The sequence below is a fragment of the Pezoporus wallicus genome, unplaced genomic scaffold (assembly GCF_028554395.1).
Source record: "Pezoporus wallicus isolate ANWC-B61680 ecotype Strahan unplaced genomic scaffold, APGP_CSIRO_Pwel_v1 contig_5524, whole genome shotgun sequence".
Taxonomy (NCBI): domain Eukaryota; kingdom Metazoa; phylum Chordata; class Aves; order Psittaciformes; family Psittacidae; genus Pezoporus; species Pezoporus wallicus.
In genome coordinates, this window is record NW_026636622.1 from 611,312 (window position 1) to 627,573 (window position 16,262).

General features: G+C 40.3%; 1 protein-coding gene across 3 annotated transcripts; it reads right to left on the reverse strand.

The window, feature by feature from the left end:
• Positions 1-1,361: 1,361 nt before the first annotated feature.
• Positions 1,362-12,336, reverse strand: LOC130594823 (lipase member M-like). Of its 3 annotated transcripts, none has more exons than XM_057401017.1 (10): positions 12,046-12,336; positions 10,558-10,669; positions 9,041-9,158; positions 8,192-8,390; positions 7,414-7,523; positions 6,592-6,728; positions 5,877-6,023; positions 4,737-4,808; positions 3,169-3,240; positions 1,362-2,022 (listed from the first exon to the last, which is right to left on the reverse strand). In XM_057401017.1, the coding sequence occupies exons 1-10, from the start codon at positions 12,060-12,062 to the stop codon at positions 1,789-1,791; spliced, it is 1,218 nt and encodes a 405-aa protein (XP_057257000.1). In that variant the 5' UTR covers positions 12,063-12,336; the 3' UTR covers positions 1,362-1,788. The 3 variants fall into 3 exon arrangements, with proteins under 3 accessions (XP_057257000.1, XP_057257001.1, XP_057257003.1); XM_057401018.1 differs by having other exon boundaries at positions 10,558-10,626; positions 12,046-12,335; XM_057401020.1 differs by lacking the exon at positions 10,558-10,669 and having other exon boundaries at positions 12,046-12,335.
• Positions 12,337-16,262: the final 3,926 nt, after the last annotated feature.

Genomic DNA, 16,262 nt, shown 5'->3' on the forward strand with positions numbered 1-16,262 from the left:
GCTGAAATCTCTTTCTTGGGTGAATTTAGGGGTTGCTCTGGCTTCTTTCAGATATATTGCTGTTTCATTTCCCATTTTAAGTGTGGAAACTTATAAAGTAGGTCTTGAGTCCTCACGTGTTTCTTCTACAAGCAATGAGTTAGTTGAAGGGCTGACTTTCTGGAGGGTATTTGTCCCCAGGAATTTGTATTGGATGTAAGGAATGTTCTTGTCTGGAGGGGAGCTGTTTTGTTTGGTTCAAACTCTACTTACATTCATGGAGAACAAAGCGATGGGATAGGCTTCAGCAGTGGGCTCAGGAAATGAAATAGACCTGTTGTTTGTCTTGGAAGGGAAAGGAACAGAAGTGATACCAGGCATGGTTAATTTGTTCAGCTAATGAACCATATCACAGAGTGAGACATTGACCCTTTGGTTATAGAGTATAACCAGTTTAGTGTAACAGATGTACCTGCCCTGGTTAACATCCCAGATTAGTCCATATTAACATTTGATTCAAATGGAGAATGATGGTGTCACTCTGAAAGGAAACCCCTAAATGCACTGTGTTTCTTTTCATAGTGAAGCTAATGACATCTCATTGTGGAGGGACAGTGAACCATGATGGTGTAACCTAATAACCATGGAGGGTATCCTTCAACGCACAGTCTTTGTGCAATAAGTACCCATTTGAAACAGGATTGGTAGAGCCAGAGTTACCCAGGAAATTAAATAGGATGACAATTTCTTCAGCACTGTTTTCGAAGCAGCCCTTCCCACTAATGAGCAAAGGGGTCTAATTACACATGAGATGGAGATAACGGATTCTTTCTGGCTGTGGTTGAGTACTTTTCATTTTAGCGTTTAAAACCCAAAGAGGCTTCTCATAGCCATGATAAGGGTTAGAACAGCTCAGCTCTTTGGCAGCCAGTAGTTTCCGTGTGAAATGGCAAGAGATGGGAGGTTCCTGCTGGGTTCAGAGGGTAATTTTGAACCAAAGTGTCCCATTGAAGTGCTGGCATTGCCAAGATGAAAGCAGCTCCTTTCTCCCACCCTGGAAAGCTCATGTACACAGATCCTGAAGCTGTTGTCAGCAAAGATTGAATTTGCCAAGATTTTTCTGTGTTGAAGGAGGGGACAGATATTGAACCCAAGTTTTCTATCTTCCAAGTGCATGCTTGAACCATGAGACTGACTACTGTTTTCTGCTGCGTCTACCCTCCCTGTGTCCCTCACTCTTTCTCATGAAAAAAGTGAGCAGCCCTGTTTCAAATGAAGACAAACCATCATCTTGTCAGGAGTGAGTTTTTTGGTGTGAACTCATTTTTTACTTTCTGTTCATTGTCTCATCTAATAATAAAATTAATCAATACCATAACTGCTAGAGTTAGTCTTGGCTTACTTTGCAATAACTGCAAGCCCCATAAACTGAGAAACAATACAAAAAATGGAAAACACCTTGAACTCTGTGGTGTTCACATATCCAGAGAAAGTCAGTGCTTTCACTATTGTTAGGGTTTAAAGAAGAAAGCAGGCTGCAAAAAAAACCCTTTCTTCTGTCAGCAAAGTACAGTTATTGCAGAATGAGGATGTACCAATTAAAAAGTGATTACTGATCCACAAGGTTACCAGAATATATGAAGTGCATCATCAGGATGCAAAAGGCATTGCAGTGACATGTATTGGGAAATTAACATCAGGAGGAACCCATTCTCTGACTCCAACAGAAACCATCAGATGCAAAGTGTTGTGTATACTCAGTGAAAACAAGCGTCTTAGCATGAATCAGGTATGGCTACTGGTTGTGGGTTAAGCATTCTTCTGCATCAGATCAATAACTTCATTGTACACGTGCAAAGGTGCATCCAATCCCCAGATGAAATCCAGGTGTGCCCATCCAGGAATCCTTTTGTGGTAGATGAGCCTTTTAATTTGAGACAGTAAAATGGCTGCATCCTTGGGATCTGCAAGCAAGTCTTGCCCCCCAGTCCATACTGCTGTTGGTACAGTCATCTCTTCTACATTGTAGAGAGGAGGAGTAGCCTGAAAAACATGAATAAATACAGGAATGGATGTCTAGGAAAGCACAGCAAACTTTAGACATGCATTTGAGGTTTCTTTTTGCCAGTGTTCAAAGTAAAGGCGCCTAAACTAAACAGGAAGAAATTCCCTTGATTGTCTTTTCTGTCTGCTTGTAGGGATGGCCCAGCTGATAACACAAAGGAAAAAAGCCTCCTGAGCTGATAGTGTTACTGTTGGTCTTTGCTCTCTCAGTTAGGAATTCACAGGACAGGAAACTGCAACAAGATAGAAAATGTCAGGATGCCTCTATAAACCCTCATCTTGGTCCTTTTGAAGCACTGGTCAGCCCCAGAAGACTTACATGGTCTAGTTAGAAAGCACATGTGACAAGGTTGAAAAGGAGTCTGGAATAACAAATAGTTTAGGACTCCTGGGTTTGGAAAATAGAGGACAGAGCAGGTTCAAGTGATGGCATTATATAATCACAAATGGTATTAAAAAAGAGCACAGGAAGGAATCACCCTATTACTTCTCATAACACAAAACTTCGAAATCATCCAGTGACTTTCCAGGGGCAAGCAAATTCAAGACAAACCAAAGGAAGTTGCTCTTCATGCGAGCTATAATTAAAATGTGTAACCCATAATGACAGGCTGTTGTGGAGACCTAAAGTGTAGGAGGGTCAAAGGACAGGATTAGACTCTTGAATTGAGGACAAATTCCTTATGCCTCTGGCTTCCAGAATCCAGGGTAGCTGTTAGCTCTCCAGTTGCCCTCTTCCTAATATTGTTCTCTTAAGCACTTATACATTGGCAACTGCTTTGATCATGCTAGTAGGCGAGATGCCTCTTTAGTCTTATCAAATAGATGTACTTTTCTTTTTTCAAATTCATTATTCTATCTTTCCTGCCCTTATTTCTTTTTATTCTTATTGATCATTTTTTAATTTAAATGTTTCTGTCTCCCCTCACCCCCCCCTCCCCTGCTTTTTTTTTAGTTGATTGTTGCCATTAGTGCTTGCATGTTTTCTCTGTTGAATTCCAAACTGGAAGGTAGTAATACTTCCATCTATATGTATTCTGAAAATGTATCCTACCACATCCTTGCTCTCTTCATGTGTGCTTCTGTGTTGTCCGAGTGTTATAATATTATTTCACCAAAATATACCTGTTGGTATTTTTCCATGTTCTTCTTTGAACTGCCCCAGTCATAAGCTTGGAACTTCCCTGAATGGGCTTCCTAAGAGGAAGAACAAGAGAAGGGTAGTTACAAAGCCATCGTATAAGAAGTCTGTGGGTTCTTTCCCTGCTGAACCTCTGACTCCAATCTAAAGCCTCAGCAGAAGTTCTAAGAGCTCTGAAAAAGACAACATTAAATTAACTAAAAGTCTCAATTAGTGAAAAGGCGTCAAATGTTTTTGTTACAACCAAAACTACCATGGCTCCGGCCCAGAAAGGTCCAGGGATGCCTTTGCAGGCAATTTGTTCCAGTACTTTGTTACTGCTGCTGTGTCTTTTTCTGAAAGTCATGTTACCATCACTCAGCTTTGTGAGGGACTCCTTCTTATGTTTTTTCTTCTCTCTCTGGTTTGAATAAAGAAGTTCTTGCCTTATGTTCCTTGGCTTTGCCTACAGTGTGGGTTGTTATTACTGTGAGAGACACCATCAATGGGATCTTAACATTGAAGGCAAACTGTTAACTCCTTTAATAGTAAGAACAGCAATGACAGTGAAGGCTTAGGAGTATTAGTCCTGCATGTTTGTGCTTGCCAGGCTGTGGCTAGATGCTGAATTAAACCTGAACAATTTGCAGAGCTTCCCCCATTACACTTTTGCAACCCTTTTTCTTTACAGGCCTAGGATGGTCACAAAAGCAACTTAATCAAATCTAAGATTTTATGTAAATTCACAGCCAAAAGTATTCTTTGATTTTGAGTAAATGCCTGTGCAGGTGTTACCCAGACTTATTTGTGCTGTGTTAAAAAGTGCATTAAAGCTCTTGCAAGCTCACTGTGCTTGCAAATGCTTCCTGCTTTGCTCCAGAGCCTGCAGTGCTGCTGGGAAACCTGTCCTGCATGCAGCAGCTTCTGTGACTGAGCCCAGACTTTATGAATCATGAAAGTGTGAAACCAAAGCCTGAAAGGCAGCTTTCCTCAGCACTGCTGCTGAGGATGTACTGTCACAGTACCTTGTAAGTAAAGCATATAACAAGTGTACTGAATAAAGAGTATACTATTTATAGTACTATTACTGCTCAGACATTGAGAGCTTTGGAAACAAGTGATGAAAATACAAGGGCTTTTACCAGTAAAATCCAGTATTTCATAAAGCAGCCTATGTCTTGCTCATTTCTTGACTCCAGATTGGATACATACTAATTGCTTAAGGTAAAGTGTACAGAACTGTGGACATCATTTATAAAAGGTACTAGACACACAGGAGGAAGAAAGATATATACATCTGTATACACAGCTGCCAGCATACATGTTTTTACAGAAATACCATGTTTCATTGTTGGCTTCAAATGTACCTGAATCACATAGGGTACTTCTATCCTGCTGGCAAAGGATCAATGGAAAATAGTGGTTTGAATTAAGATTTCAATTGTAAACCACAAGTCGCATGTATTTCCAAGAACTTAGCAATGGATTCATGGCAGAATATCAGCTTATACCCATTCTATACCATTCAGACAGAAGTGAGTATCTATTTTGATTTCCAGAAGTTTCTTAGTACCTGACTCCAGTGGACTATGTTCTGCACAGAAGTTCCAGCAGTGGTTTGTGCAATATACACATTGATTCGATTCTGAAAGAAAATATTCAGTGAGTATTCTCTTCCTCCCTTCTATTCAGATATAGAACAAAATATCTGCCACAGCAGAGTTGTGTAACAATAGAAACAACAGAAACTGGAGTGGTATGGTCATCGACTCCCTCAGAGTTACTCCAGACGTGGCAATGTCTCAGGTTTGGAGGAGCACTGAAAGAACAACCCCCAACCAGAACATTTTCTTGGATGACTGAGAATCTAAAAGAATCTACAGATAGAAAGGATAGGATAGCAAGTCAGCAACTTAGATCTCACACTAGGTGGGCTCTTTTTTGTCAGGAGTGTATAACACATCTTGGGTGAGAGGATCGCTGTTGGGCAGAACAGCAAAAGGAACTATGACTGCCTGAGGACTGTGTGACTACTTGAAATAAAACACACCCTAGTTCTGCAGGGGTTTCTTAACAAGTTGCTATGTAATCCTTCCTCAGTGAACGTGCTTGGAGGCATTTCTGGAAAAGGCTGGAGCAAAAGTTTAATGCCAGCTGGTCTCACCTACGGCTGTACATAGCATGAGGTGTCCAAGTATGTATTAGTCCCCAGTGGCTGCCAACTCTCTGTCAGGTACCCCCAGGTATCTTGTGCCTCTGAGCACATCCCTGGTGGTGCAAGGCTTGGAGGAAGGCAAGGGAGTGTGCTCCTTTCTCTGTAGCTCCTGAAAGCACGAAGCAAGTAGGGGTTTTTATTTCTCTTCCCATGGTGTGCCAGCATACTGAAGATCTCTGATGAGACTGGTAGTCACAGTGTGAACCAAGAGACAGCGCCCTAGGTGAGGTATGGCAGAAGGCAGACTGCAGAGTTCTGGGGGGACTTTGAGCAGTTTTTGATTGTACGGATGGTGCCAAGTGCTCTTCTAAAGAGTGAGGCAGTGGTTTTCTGCCAGTGATGGGGCAACTAGCAGATATTGCTGTGCAGTAGTGGGGACTGTTCCCTGCAATGTGATGCTGACTAATAGAAATTCAGGATTCACTTCACACCACAGAAGGTAAGTTTTGGGAGCAGAAGTTTAAACCCTCAGTAGAGCTGTAAAAGAGTTATACATACCACGTCAATGTTTCTCAGGTTACAGCCGCCCAGACCGAAGAAGACACTTCTACAAAGCCTGACAAAAGCAGGGTTGCTGCAGACAGGAACTATTAGCCTTCTCAGACACTCAGTCTGAGGAAGGAATTCTCTTTTGCCAAGCAAACCCTGCAAAATACAAAGGTAACATTCATTTAAGAATGTACACTTGTATATTGTGCTGTTGTTTTTAAAAGGTGTTTGTGTCCTGTTCCTCTTCTCTAGCACTTTCAGTGGTTCTCACTTGCTTTCTCTTCGTTTGCCAGATGATGTTCACATAAATAAGAGAGAAATTAGGTGGTAGGGTTTTTTTTCCATTGCATCAGCCTGCTCAGGCATTACTTAATTTGGGTTACATCACTTTTAATCAAGAGATGTGTTAAACGTTAACTCCAATTCATAGTTTAGGTCTAAGCTTGCACATTGATTGTGGCTTTGTCTACAGGAATCTTGGAAACCTTTGAGGATCTGCACCTCTGTACGTCTCTGGGAGACCTATCCCAATACTGGACTACTGCCCTAGATAAAAAGCTTCTTTTAATGTCCAGTCTGAACTTCCAAAGACTTCAGTCATGAGGTAAATCTACCCACATGCAGATGATTAGACTTTGTAAAGCCCTATACTTTCTGTTTATCCATTTTAAAAGCTAAACAAACAACTATATGGTTAAACATTTGAAACCAAGATATCACATACCCTGAGCAATGTTTCTGGAAGGTAGAGAAGTTTTGTCACTGGGCTTCTAGCGTACTTAATAGTAGCAACAGGTGCCAATGCCAAATACAGTTTGATTTTTTGAGCCAGCTCTGGCATTGTTGAAAAAGCAATGAAAGCTGAGAAAACAAAAAAAAAGGCGAGTTAAAGAAAATCATTTTTACATCAGACTATTTTCATTACTTATAAACGCCATTCTGCAATTTCAAACCTACAAGCAACCTTGTAGTTAGTTGTTGTTATTGTTAGTTGTTCAGAGATCACAGTTCAGCCTCGATTTGTGTTAAATCCCTCTTCTCCATGTGTTACCAGATTGTAGTTTTATTTCCCTCTTCAGAGAGAAATTTCTGTCTATATTTTGCCTTTGCAGCTTTTTTTCAAACCCATTTAAACATAAATGCACACTTCTGAAGCACATTCATACATTTCACGTACTACTGGGAGGTGCAGCTGTTTTTCTTATGGTCAATCCAATTTCATATTTTCTTTTGTGTGTGTGTGTGTCTTTTTTTTTGTCCTGTCAAACTGGCCAACTTCTCTTTCTGTACTTTCATCTTCCTGTTTTGTTTATTTTGGTCAACTGATCAGCTGCTGTTGGGCATGCCCTTGCATCTTGGAATAAAACAATTTGCATGGCCACAATAATATCCAGTATAACTAAATAGAGAGACTTAGAGCAGCAGTGAACTTGGCCCATTATGTTTTACTGTCTTTATAATAAATTAAAAATTCTTTATGCTGAAACAGCTTATCCCATGTTTTTCACACCTGCATAGAGTTGATAAAACCCCACATTTTTCTTACCGATGGTAGTACCTTGTGAATAGCCAATATAGTACAACTTTTCCTGTCCTGTTTTCTCCACAATGAAATTTATTGCTGCTGGAAGATCAAACTTTGCCATCTCATCAAAACTGCAGGCAGGAAATTGAAGGAGTTATGCATAAATTAAAAATCAGACTTTGAATTCACATTTTTATTACAGGCTTGTTAGCACAGAAACAGCATGAACTGTGAAATGAATCATTCTGCTATTTTTCTGGCACTGGATATGGAAGATACGACTCAAAATTTTCTGGGGTATTTTCTCCCTTTACATCAAAGGAAGGACTATAATTTCAAGGAGTGTCAGGTTGAATTGTATGCATCTATACAAAAGGGACAAGTGGTGATATAGTTACAGAGCTCCTTCCACAGAATTACTTATTTTATACAATTTGCCATTAAATAAATGGTCTGTTTTTAAAAGCTCATTAAAATAAGTGCAAAATTATTTACATTTTCTCCTTTTGTGATTTTTGTATTATTGTAATATACAGACTAGCGCTTCTAAATAGCCTTCAAAACTGTTTCTGGAACTAAGGAAAAGCTTGGAGATGACCTGTGCAGGTTCTTCTGTGTTGCTCTGCTGTTATGCCTCTAGAACTTTTTCTATCAGTAATAGTCTCCATTACTGTCAAAGTGCACCTCAGCAAAAGTGAACATAGAGAGTGCTTTGTAAAAGGTAGCATATGTAAACCCCTGATTTAGCCAGCTTAAATAAATATGGGCAATGGAGATGCCTTTCAATGGTTCCATCTACCTGAAAGCCCAGAATTCGTCTTGATCAATGGAATGATTTTGATGCTTTCTGGACCAGCGATTCCCTCTGCTATTTCCCATCCAAACGTCAAAACCAGCATCAGCTAGTAGGAATCCCAAGCTGTTGTTGGGCAGGTTTGTGACCCAGTTACTAGCGTCTCCCAGTAATCCATGTTGGAGAAACACAGCAGGTTTTAAAGCTGAAAAACAAATAGAAACAAAACAATTCATTTTCTTTTCTGGTAGTTCAGAAATATTACTGTCAGTACTGGACTTGTTCCTGCACCAATTTAAAGGGAGAAAACTAATTATAAAAACAAAACTGTAAAGAGAGAACTTCTAAGCTTCTGTAAGGATTTATGGAAAGATCTGTCTGACACCAGTGAAAACTAGTTTGGCACCCTCTGGTCACTGTATAACTCAGCTGCATTAACTTGAGATTCTCAACACTGATATAAAGAATGAAGGTGTGGGATTGTTTGCAGAGGTTTCCTTTACCCAAAATATAATCATTACCTGATATTTACCAGGTGTAAGCAAAACCAAAGCAGAATCAGAAGCTGGAACAGCTTTCACAAAACAGGCTGATTGGGCAGATTACAGCCTTTACCCTATTTTTTAAAACCCCATTTTACTTATCAACTCTTATTATGAGGGTATATGTTTCATATATAGTGGAGTTTTATTATAAATAGGTATGCTGACATAAATCAGGTTGCTCTTGCCATAATTCTCTGCTACAATTTCACTTGCATATACAAGCTTTGATGGATATTTTATAAATACAAGGTATCTCTTTCCAGAACATGCACTATCTAGGCTAGTTTTGTCTCATATTAACAAACTGTACCTGGGTTTCCCTGATTCTGTGTACCATAAGGGATCCGGTTGAGGGTAATAGTATAGCCATCTTCTGTTGTCACTTCATACTCCTCACTAGGGTACCCCTTGTAAGTAATGAGCTCATTCTAGGAGAGAAGTTAAATGTATTTGTTTGCACAAGTCTATTTTGTATATTATCCGCATAAGATATTCACAATGAAGAAATGTTAGAAAGCAGATACAACTAGGGATTTAGTCTATGTATATTAAGCATCTGAATAATGCAATACCAGATTGGATATTGTAACCCTAATGCTACAACAAATTTCCTTCATTCTTTGTATTAGATCTAGGATTCAACTGTTCAGTTACAATCTGTTAAACCCCACCTGTATTACGCTACTGCTGTACAATCATCACAAGCCCTTGCACTCTGGTGATACAAGAATCATTATAAGCTCATAGAAATAGCTTATGATTCCATTAGCTTCTCTCTCATCTTCCCTTAGAGATAAAGAGCTGCTCAGATACATGTTCCAGATCTGCTGTCATGCAAGTGAAACCAGTTTATTTAAACTACCTTCAGAGAAAACCAGGGAGCTTCACAACTGCCCTTTTGTGAATGGCACATATGCAGTGAGTACCACTGAAAAACTGACTACATTATGGAAAAACCAGGATCAGCCACTTGCATAGTCACAAGGGAAATATTGCTAGCACAGCCACTATTAAGCTCTGAAATAAAGTACTACTTTTGACATGTAACACTCAACCTGTTTTGTTACAAAAGAGGATTGGTTTTTATACCTTGTACTCAGTGAATTGCGCAATGTAATTTGCCACATGGCACAGAAACCCCAAGATTTTAACAAGTGACTAAAGATCTAAACAAGCTTGCTTGCCAAGAGGTGCTCTTCTTAAAAGCTGTCTGCTTCTGAGCTATGCTGGTCATTCAAAAAATGAGAAAACATACACTATAAGTTATTTAGAGTTGCCTTTGCTGACGATATGCTGACATTCCAAAGGGTCATTCTTTTCAGATAGGGAGATAGTGCCAGCAATAGCAAACTGGTAACCGATATTTAAAATTAAATTAACTCTGGAGATTTACTAAGGAAAGATGTCTGATTTAATTTCTATCAAACTCAAGAAGAGGAAGGGAAGGGAAAGGAAGGGAAGGGAAGGGAAGGGAAGGGAAGGGAAGGGAAGGGAAGGGAAGGGAAGGGAAGGGAAGGGAAGAGGAGAAGAGAAGAGAAGAGAAGAGAAGAGAAGAGAAGAGAAGAGAAGAGAAGAGAAGAGAAGAGAAGAGAAGAGAAGAGAAGAGAAGAGAAGAGAAGAGAAGAGAAGAGAAGAGAAGAGAAGAGAAGAGAAAAAAGAGAAGAGAGAAGAGAAGAAGTAGGAGGAGTATATACAGTGATTAGAGATGATGGGTAAAATAAAGGCAGCTTATCCACCCTGTTATTTCTAACACCTAGAAACCCCTCTGCTTTGAGACATGTTGAGCGTTGAGCTCATGAGCTCAATGACATCTATTGAGCAACTTACAATATTCATAAATGCTTCAGGATCCACAGCTCTCTGAGTTCTTCTGAGTTCTTCTGAATAAGTAATTCCCTGCAACAAATACATCACAGCAACAAAGAGCCATATCTTCTTTCTGGATAAAACAGTATATTCATCAGTCAGTAGCCCTGCTCAGCACTTGTAATCCAGACAGGTTCCCTGCTTTTCTGATGAGGACGTACTGCCTAATACTGAATGAGCTGGTCTGGTACTCCTTACTTGTTAATTAAATGGGACAAAGCTGACTTTAAACACCTATCTAAAGGAGTTTGACAGCAATCTGGATTATCTGCTAAGGTTTGGACCAGGATGCCGCTTTCAATCAGGGCAAAAGTATCAGTGAATCCAAGGAAAGGAGCAAAAGTTGCAGAGAAAAGGATTTCACTCATTCTTCTGAGAAGCAAGTTACTTACATTACCATGCCATGCATTTGTTCTGTAGATTAATTAGGAAACATTTTTGGCTAACTCTGAGGAACACTAGAGTTATTGGGCAACTTGCAGCTAAATAGATCATTGTCACAGTGAAGTTTCCAAAGTACAGACAACCAAGTTGTTGGATAGGTGGCTGAAAAAACAGACAATTGAAAATAAACAGATTTAAATATTTCTCATTTAATGAAGAACTTAGGTACCTAAATGGCAAAATTTATCCACTCCGTAGGATGAGGATGAACAAAAGAAAAGAAAGTTTTGCTAAATGTAATGCTAGCTAAAGACTGAGTGCCAGGAGGTCCAGTTTTGTTCAGGAAATAAGGGACAAAAAACTGAGAGGAAAACTAGCTTCCTTAGAGGCACACATAGCAGCTCCACAATCTGTGAACACCTGCATACTCTTAGCTCAAACAAAATACAGAGTGTTTGAATTATCATTCTACACCATGCAAACCTCTAGAGGCTATGTCTAAGCCTCTGTTACAGACTTCTAAGTTAGACCGAATCAGCTAAAAGTCCACTGCATTTATTATTTTCCCAATCAAGAAGACTTTGTAACTTTTTTCTCAAGTAATATGAATACCTAATATTTTTTCTTATCACAGAACAACAATTTATAGTCTAACCTATAATACATACTCACATAATCTGTATCCTGGAAATATTTAGCTCCTTTTGTAGGAAAATGAATAAACATTTTTTTTAAAACCCCTTTCTTTTACTGAGTAAGCATCTCTTCTTTTGGTTGAAAGCTGCTGCAGTCATATTCCTGCATTTGCCATTTCCCCATGCCTCTCCAATTATCCCAGTTACCTAATTCAAGCTAGACAAGTCATATTACTTGCTTTTAGCTGAAAGGAATTTTTCAAGGAATAGCCATCCTGTCACTTATATGAGTTACAAGCAAAACAACACAATGAAATACATTTGTTCTCAAATAATAAAGCAACTCCTCAAGCCCAGGTTTGATACCATCTTTTGCAGTCTTCACCAGTTTGGGTAAGATGGTTCAGAGATGAATTAAAGTGTTACTGACCTTGTGTCAGAAATCATGTGTTCAGCTGAGCAACAGAAACAACAGAAGAATGGAAACAGTTCTAGGCTGTTTGGAAGCAGCGCTGGGTAAAGATGGCAATAAAATGATGGTCATACGCTTCTTTTTCCCCAGTCATGCAGTACCTTGATGATGAACATCTATTTCTTTCCCACTCCTCATTTGTTCTGCTATCACTTCAGGTTTTCCCTAGGGTAGCACCAGAGAGAGGCGACTCCTTTTATACTCACACCTTGTGCTTTTCATCTCCTTAGACACCACAGCTATAACAAGGCTCTTTTCACTATCTCAGATTGCTGGATTTTTAAGGAGAATACCAGCTCTGCAGAGTGGCAGAGCAGGATCAGGAATTTTGAAAATAAATATGTTTCATAGATATACCTTATCATATTGATTGAAATTGTCAATAAACCTCTTTTACTATCAACTTGCCAATTTCAGCTTCTTATGTTATGTGAAAGGATGGAAAGAACTCGGATCCTTGGGTACTTCTATACATGTTATAGCACATACTTTTATTCTTTTAATGCTTATATTGCTGTTCCGTACTTCTACCTTGTTGCAGGAGTGGTTTCAGGAGATTTTCCTTTATTCATATTTCACCTCAAAAATGGCCATAGAATAACAGGTATTTCCTATGAATAGTTATGAGGCTAGAATAATTTTCCTTTATCTGTACAGACTGAGGAAACATTACCATAATGGCCACTTACCCCAGTGGTCTCAAGCATACTGGGAGGAGGCCAGTATTGCCCAGGAGTAGAAATTAGGCAGGGCCAAGTAGATTGTTAGGTCTTCAGGATAATGACCTTTGTAAGTCTCTTTTTTTTGTGGAGTACAAGCATAATGCAACCATATTCCTTAACTGATGTCCTAGATACCTACCAAGGTTTTAAATAGGCTTCAATATTTGTATTTCTATTGTAGTTTGCATATTTTCTCCTTGCAATACTAGCATTGGTTAGACCAGAATTATTTAATATACTCGCAGAAGCCATTTTCTTTAATATTTACAGACCAGAAAGCAACATGAAATAAAATTTCAGGAGAAGACCTGTTCCTACAAGATTTGCTAGCAGGTCTTCAAAAGGAACTATAAAGAGCAATGTTCAGCTTTTGGCAGGGAATTAGGAGTGGAAATGCTCACAGCCCAGCAAGCCAACTGTAACCTGGGCTGCAGCAAAAGGAGCACGACCAGCAGGTCGAAGGAGGTGATCCTGCCCCTCTGCTCTCGGGAGACCTCACTTGAAGTATTGTGTGCAGTTCTGGTGTCCTCAACATAAAAAGGACATGGAACTGTTGGAACAAGTCCAGAGAAGGGCCACGAGGATGATCAGGGGACTGGAGCACCTCCTATATGAAGACAGGCTGAGAAAGTTGGGGCTGTTCAGCCTGGAGAAGAGAAGGCTGCGTGGAGACCTCATAGCAGCCTTCCAGTATCTGAAGGGGGCCTATAGGGATGCTGGGGACGGACTCTTCATTAGGGACTGTAGTGACAGGACAAGGGGTAATGGGTTCAAACTTAAACAGGGGGAGTTTAGATTGGATATAAGGAAGAAATTCTTTACTGTAAGGGTGGTGAGGCACTGGAACAGGTTGCCCAAGGAAGCTGTGAATGCTCCATCCCTGGTGGTGTTCAAGGTCAGGTTGGACAGAGCCTTGGGTGAGATGGTTTAGTGTGAGGTGTCCCTGCCCATGACAGGGGGGTTGGAACTAGATGATCTTAAGGTCCTTTCCAACCCTAACTATTCTATGACTATGATTTTCAAAGAGCTGGTTAAGAACATGGAATGTTTCCAAATGTTGACTCTACACGAGGTAGGATTTCTTTTTTTGATCCTTCTTTATTTTCTTTCATATATTTTAAGATCTTTCATCTTCCCTCTCCAAAATATATATTTTCTCTTTTCAAAATTCTTGTGTCTTTCAAAGCTCGACATGAATTCCATGAATGAACTGTTTAAATATGTACTTGCTTTTAAGTACCTCATGGTATTCTAACTCATTAACATGTGCTAATAATCCACTGTAAACAAAGCCAGCTTCATTCCTTAATGCAAAGCAATGCTCCAGTGACAGAAAGAACTCAGTAAATCAATATTGAGTAAAAGGACAATGTATAAATGGCATAATACCATAAACAGAGAACTAAGGGATAAAGTCATCATTGAAGGTTAGTGGCAGCACATTTGAAGAGCCTGTTTGAGATGGGGAAAGAAGGTAAACAAGGGTGTTTAGGCTGATTTTTTTAAACACAAACATTCACCCTTTGCTGTAAGTTCATATGTTTCAGGGTGAGTTAGTCACCCTATAAGCAGGTGTAGAATTCAGTGGAAATGCTTAAAGGTTGAATTGTTATTGACAGAGGTGTGGCTGCAGCTTCACTAATGTGGTCATGAGCAAATGAACTTTAAAGTGGTCAGCCTAGGTGCCTGTATATAAATAAGTGTTTTTGTAAAAACTATTGACTATGTTTGGTTTATGAAGCCTCAGCTCTTTCCAGTGCTCTTTCTGCATAACCTCTCTATTCCCCCCAAAAACCCAAACAGCAATGCACAGGATATACTCCCTAGCATTTTGGTGTTTTCTGCAAACTCTTTGCTCCCCCCATTCCCTCCTGCTTCACAAATTAGACCTGGCTGTGTAAGTGACTTAAGAATGGAAGATGTTTGTGAGCAGCTGAATATAGCTGTTCTTCATGGACCAAGTATGTCCTTTTGGATTCTTCATCTACGTACATAACTAGTGTATGTAGTTATCAGAAACATTTAGCTATTTTGAGTATGTTAAGGAGGGCCTTTAAAGGAAGGTATGCTTTATTGAGAGGCAGACTTGTTTTTGTCCAGGTTTCCAGCCAGGAGTCTCCAAGGAAACACACAGCAGCAAAAACAGAAGGAACCCCTCTGTGCGCTCATATGGCTTTAAAAATATTCATGCCATGAACGTGTAAACACGTTGTTTCTTGAGAGTGAGCAAAACACTGGGAATTATGAACAGGGTATAACAGTGTGTTCTCCACAGCATCCCTGGGAAAACACCCAGCTTCTGGTAGCAGGGATGCAGTGCCTGCCCTCAGCCACCCCATCCCATGCTATTGCGTTGGCGGGAGTGCTGTCAGCTCCCAGCACAGGTACATCTGGGAGTGAAGGCAGAGCCCCCTGTCCCACAATGGCTCCCACGCCTGCAAAGAGAGAAGGGATTCCTTCCAACGGAATCCACAGACAGACACAAGTGCAAAAGCAGAAAGCAGTAGTGAGAACACGTGCTGCTTGGGTGAGACATTCCCCCAGGTCTGTCAGGTCTGCGAAAATATACATGGTGCTCATCATCAAGGTAAATGGCATGAGCTTGCCTGGAGAATTTGCATCACATAGGCTGAGTGGCATGATATTCTTAAGCAATGAGTGAGGTATCTCTGAGTTGGCACTTAGTGTCATTATGAATCTTCTGTGTGACAAAGGTAAAGTAAGAAGTGTTACAAGAAAGGGCTCAGGAGGGACAGAGCCCTCCTCTTCTGTTCACACTGGCGACACCTTGTCTGGAAATGCTCCAGGCAGTGCTGCCCTCCTGCCCAAGCCTCAGTCACCCATAGTAAGGCAGCTTGCAACCCCAAAGCTTAGCACCAGCTCCTCTGTTGACCTATCCGAAGGCAACACAACTTCTGAAAACCACAATCATTTCCATGGTACTTTTTGGCTGATCCTGAAGTTTGTGAAATGGATTGTCATGGTTTAGCCCCAGCCAGCAATTAAACACCACGCAGCCACTTGCTTGCTCACACCACCACCTCCCCAGAGGGATGGGAGGAGCATCAGAAAAAGTTAAAAACTGGGTAAAACCCATAAGAACAGTTTAATAATTTAAATGAAGTAAAATATACTACTACTAATAATAAAAGGAAATAAAGAGAGGAATAAAACCCCAGAAAGACAAGTGATACACAGTACAATTGCTCACCATCTGCTGACCAATACCCAGCCCAACCCCAAGCACTGATTGGCTCTCTCCAGCCAACCTCCCCCAGTTTCTATACCAAGTGTGGCGTACTATGGTATGGAATATCCCTCTGGGCAGTTCAGGTCAGCTGTCCTGGCTCTGCTCCCTCCTGGCTTCTTGTCCCTGTCCCTGGCAGAGCATGAGAAAACAAAAAGTTCTCAGAGTAAGCACTACTTAGCAACAACTAAAACATCAGTGTGTTA

Coding starts and splice junctions, on each gene's coding strand:
- LOC130594823 (XM_057401017.1), bottom strand. Junction 8,391..9,040: donor ACAGAATCAGGGAAACCCAG/GTACAGTTTGTT, acceptor TTTGTTTTTCAG/CTTTAAAACCTGCTGTGTTT. Junction 6,024..6,591: donor TTCCAGAAACATTGCTCAGG/GTATGTGATATC, acceptor TGTATTTTGCAG/GGTTTGCTTGGCAAAAGAGA.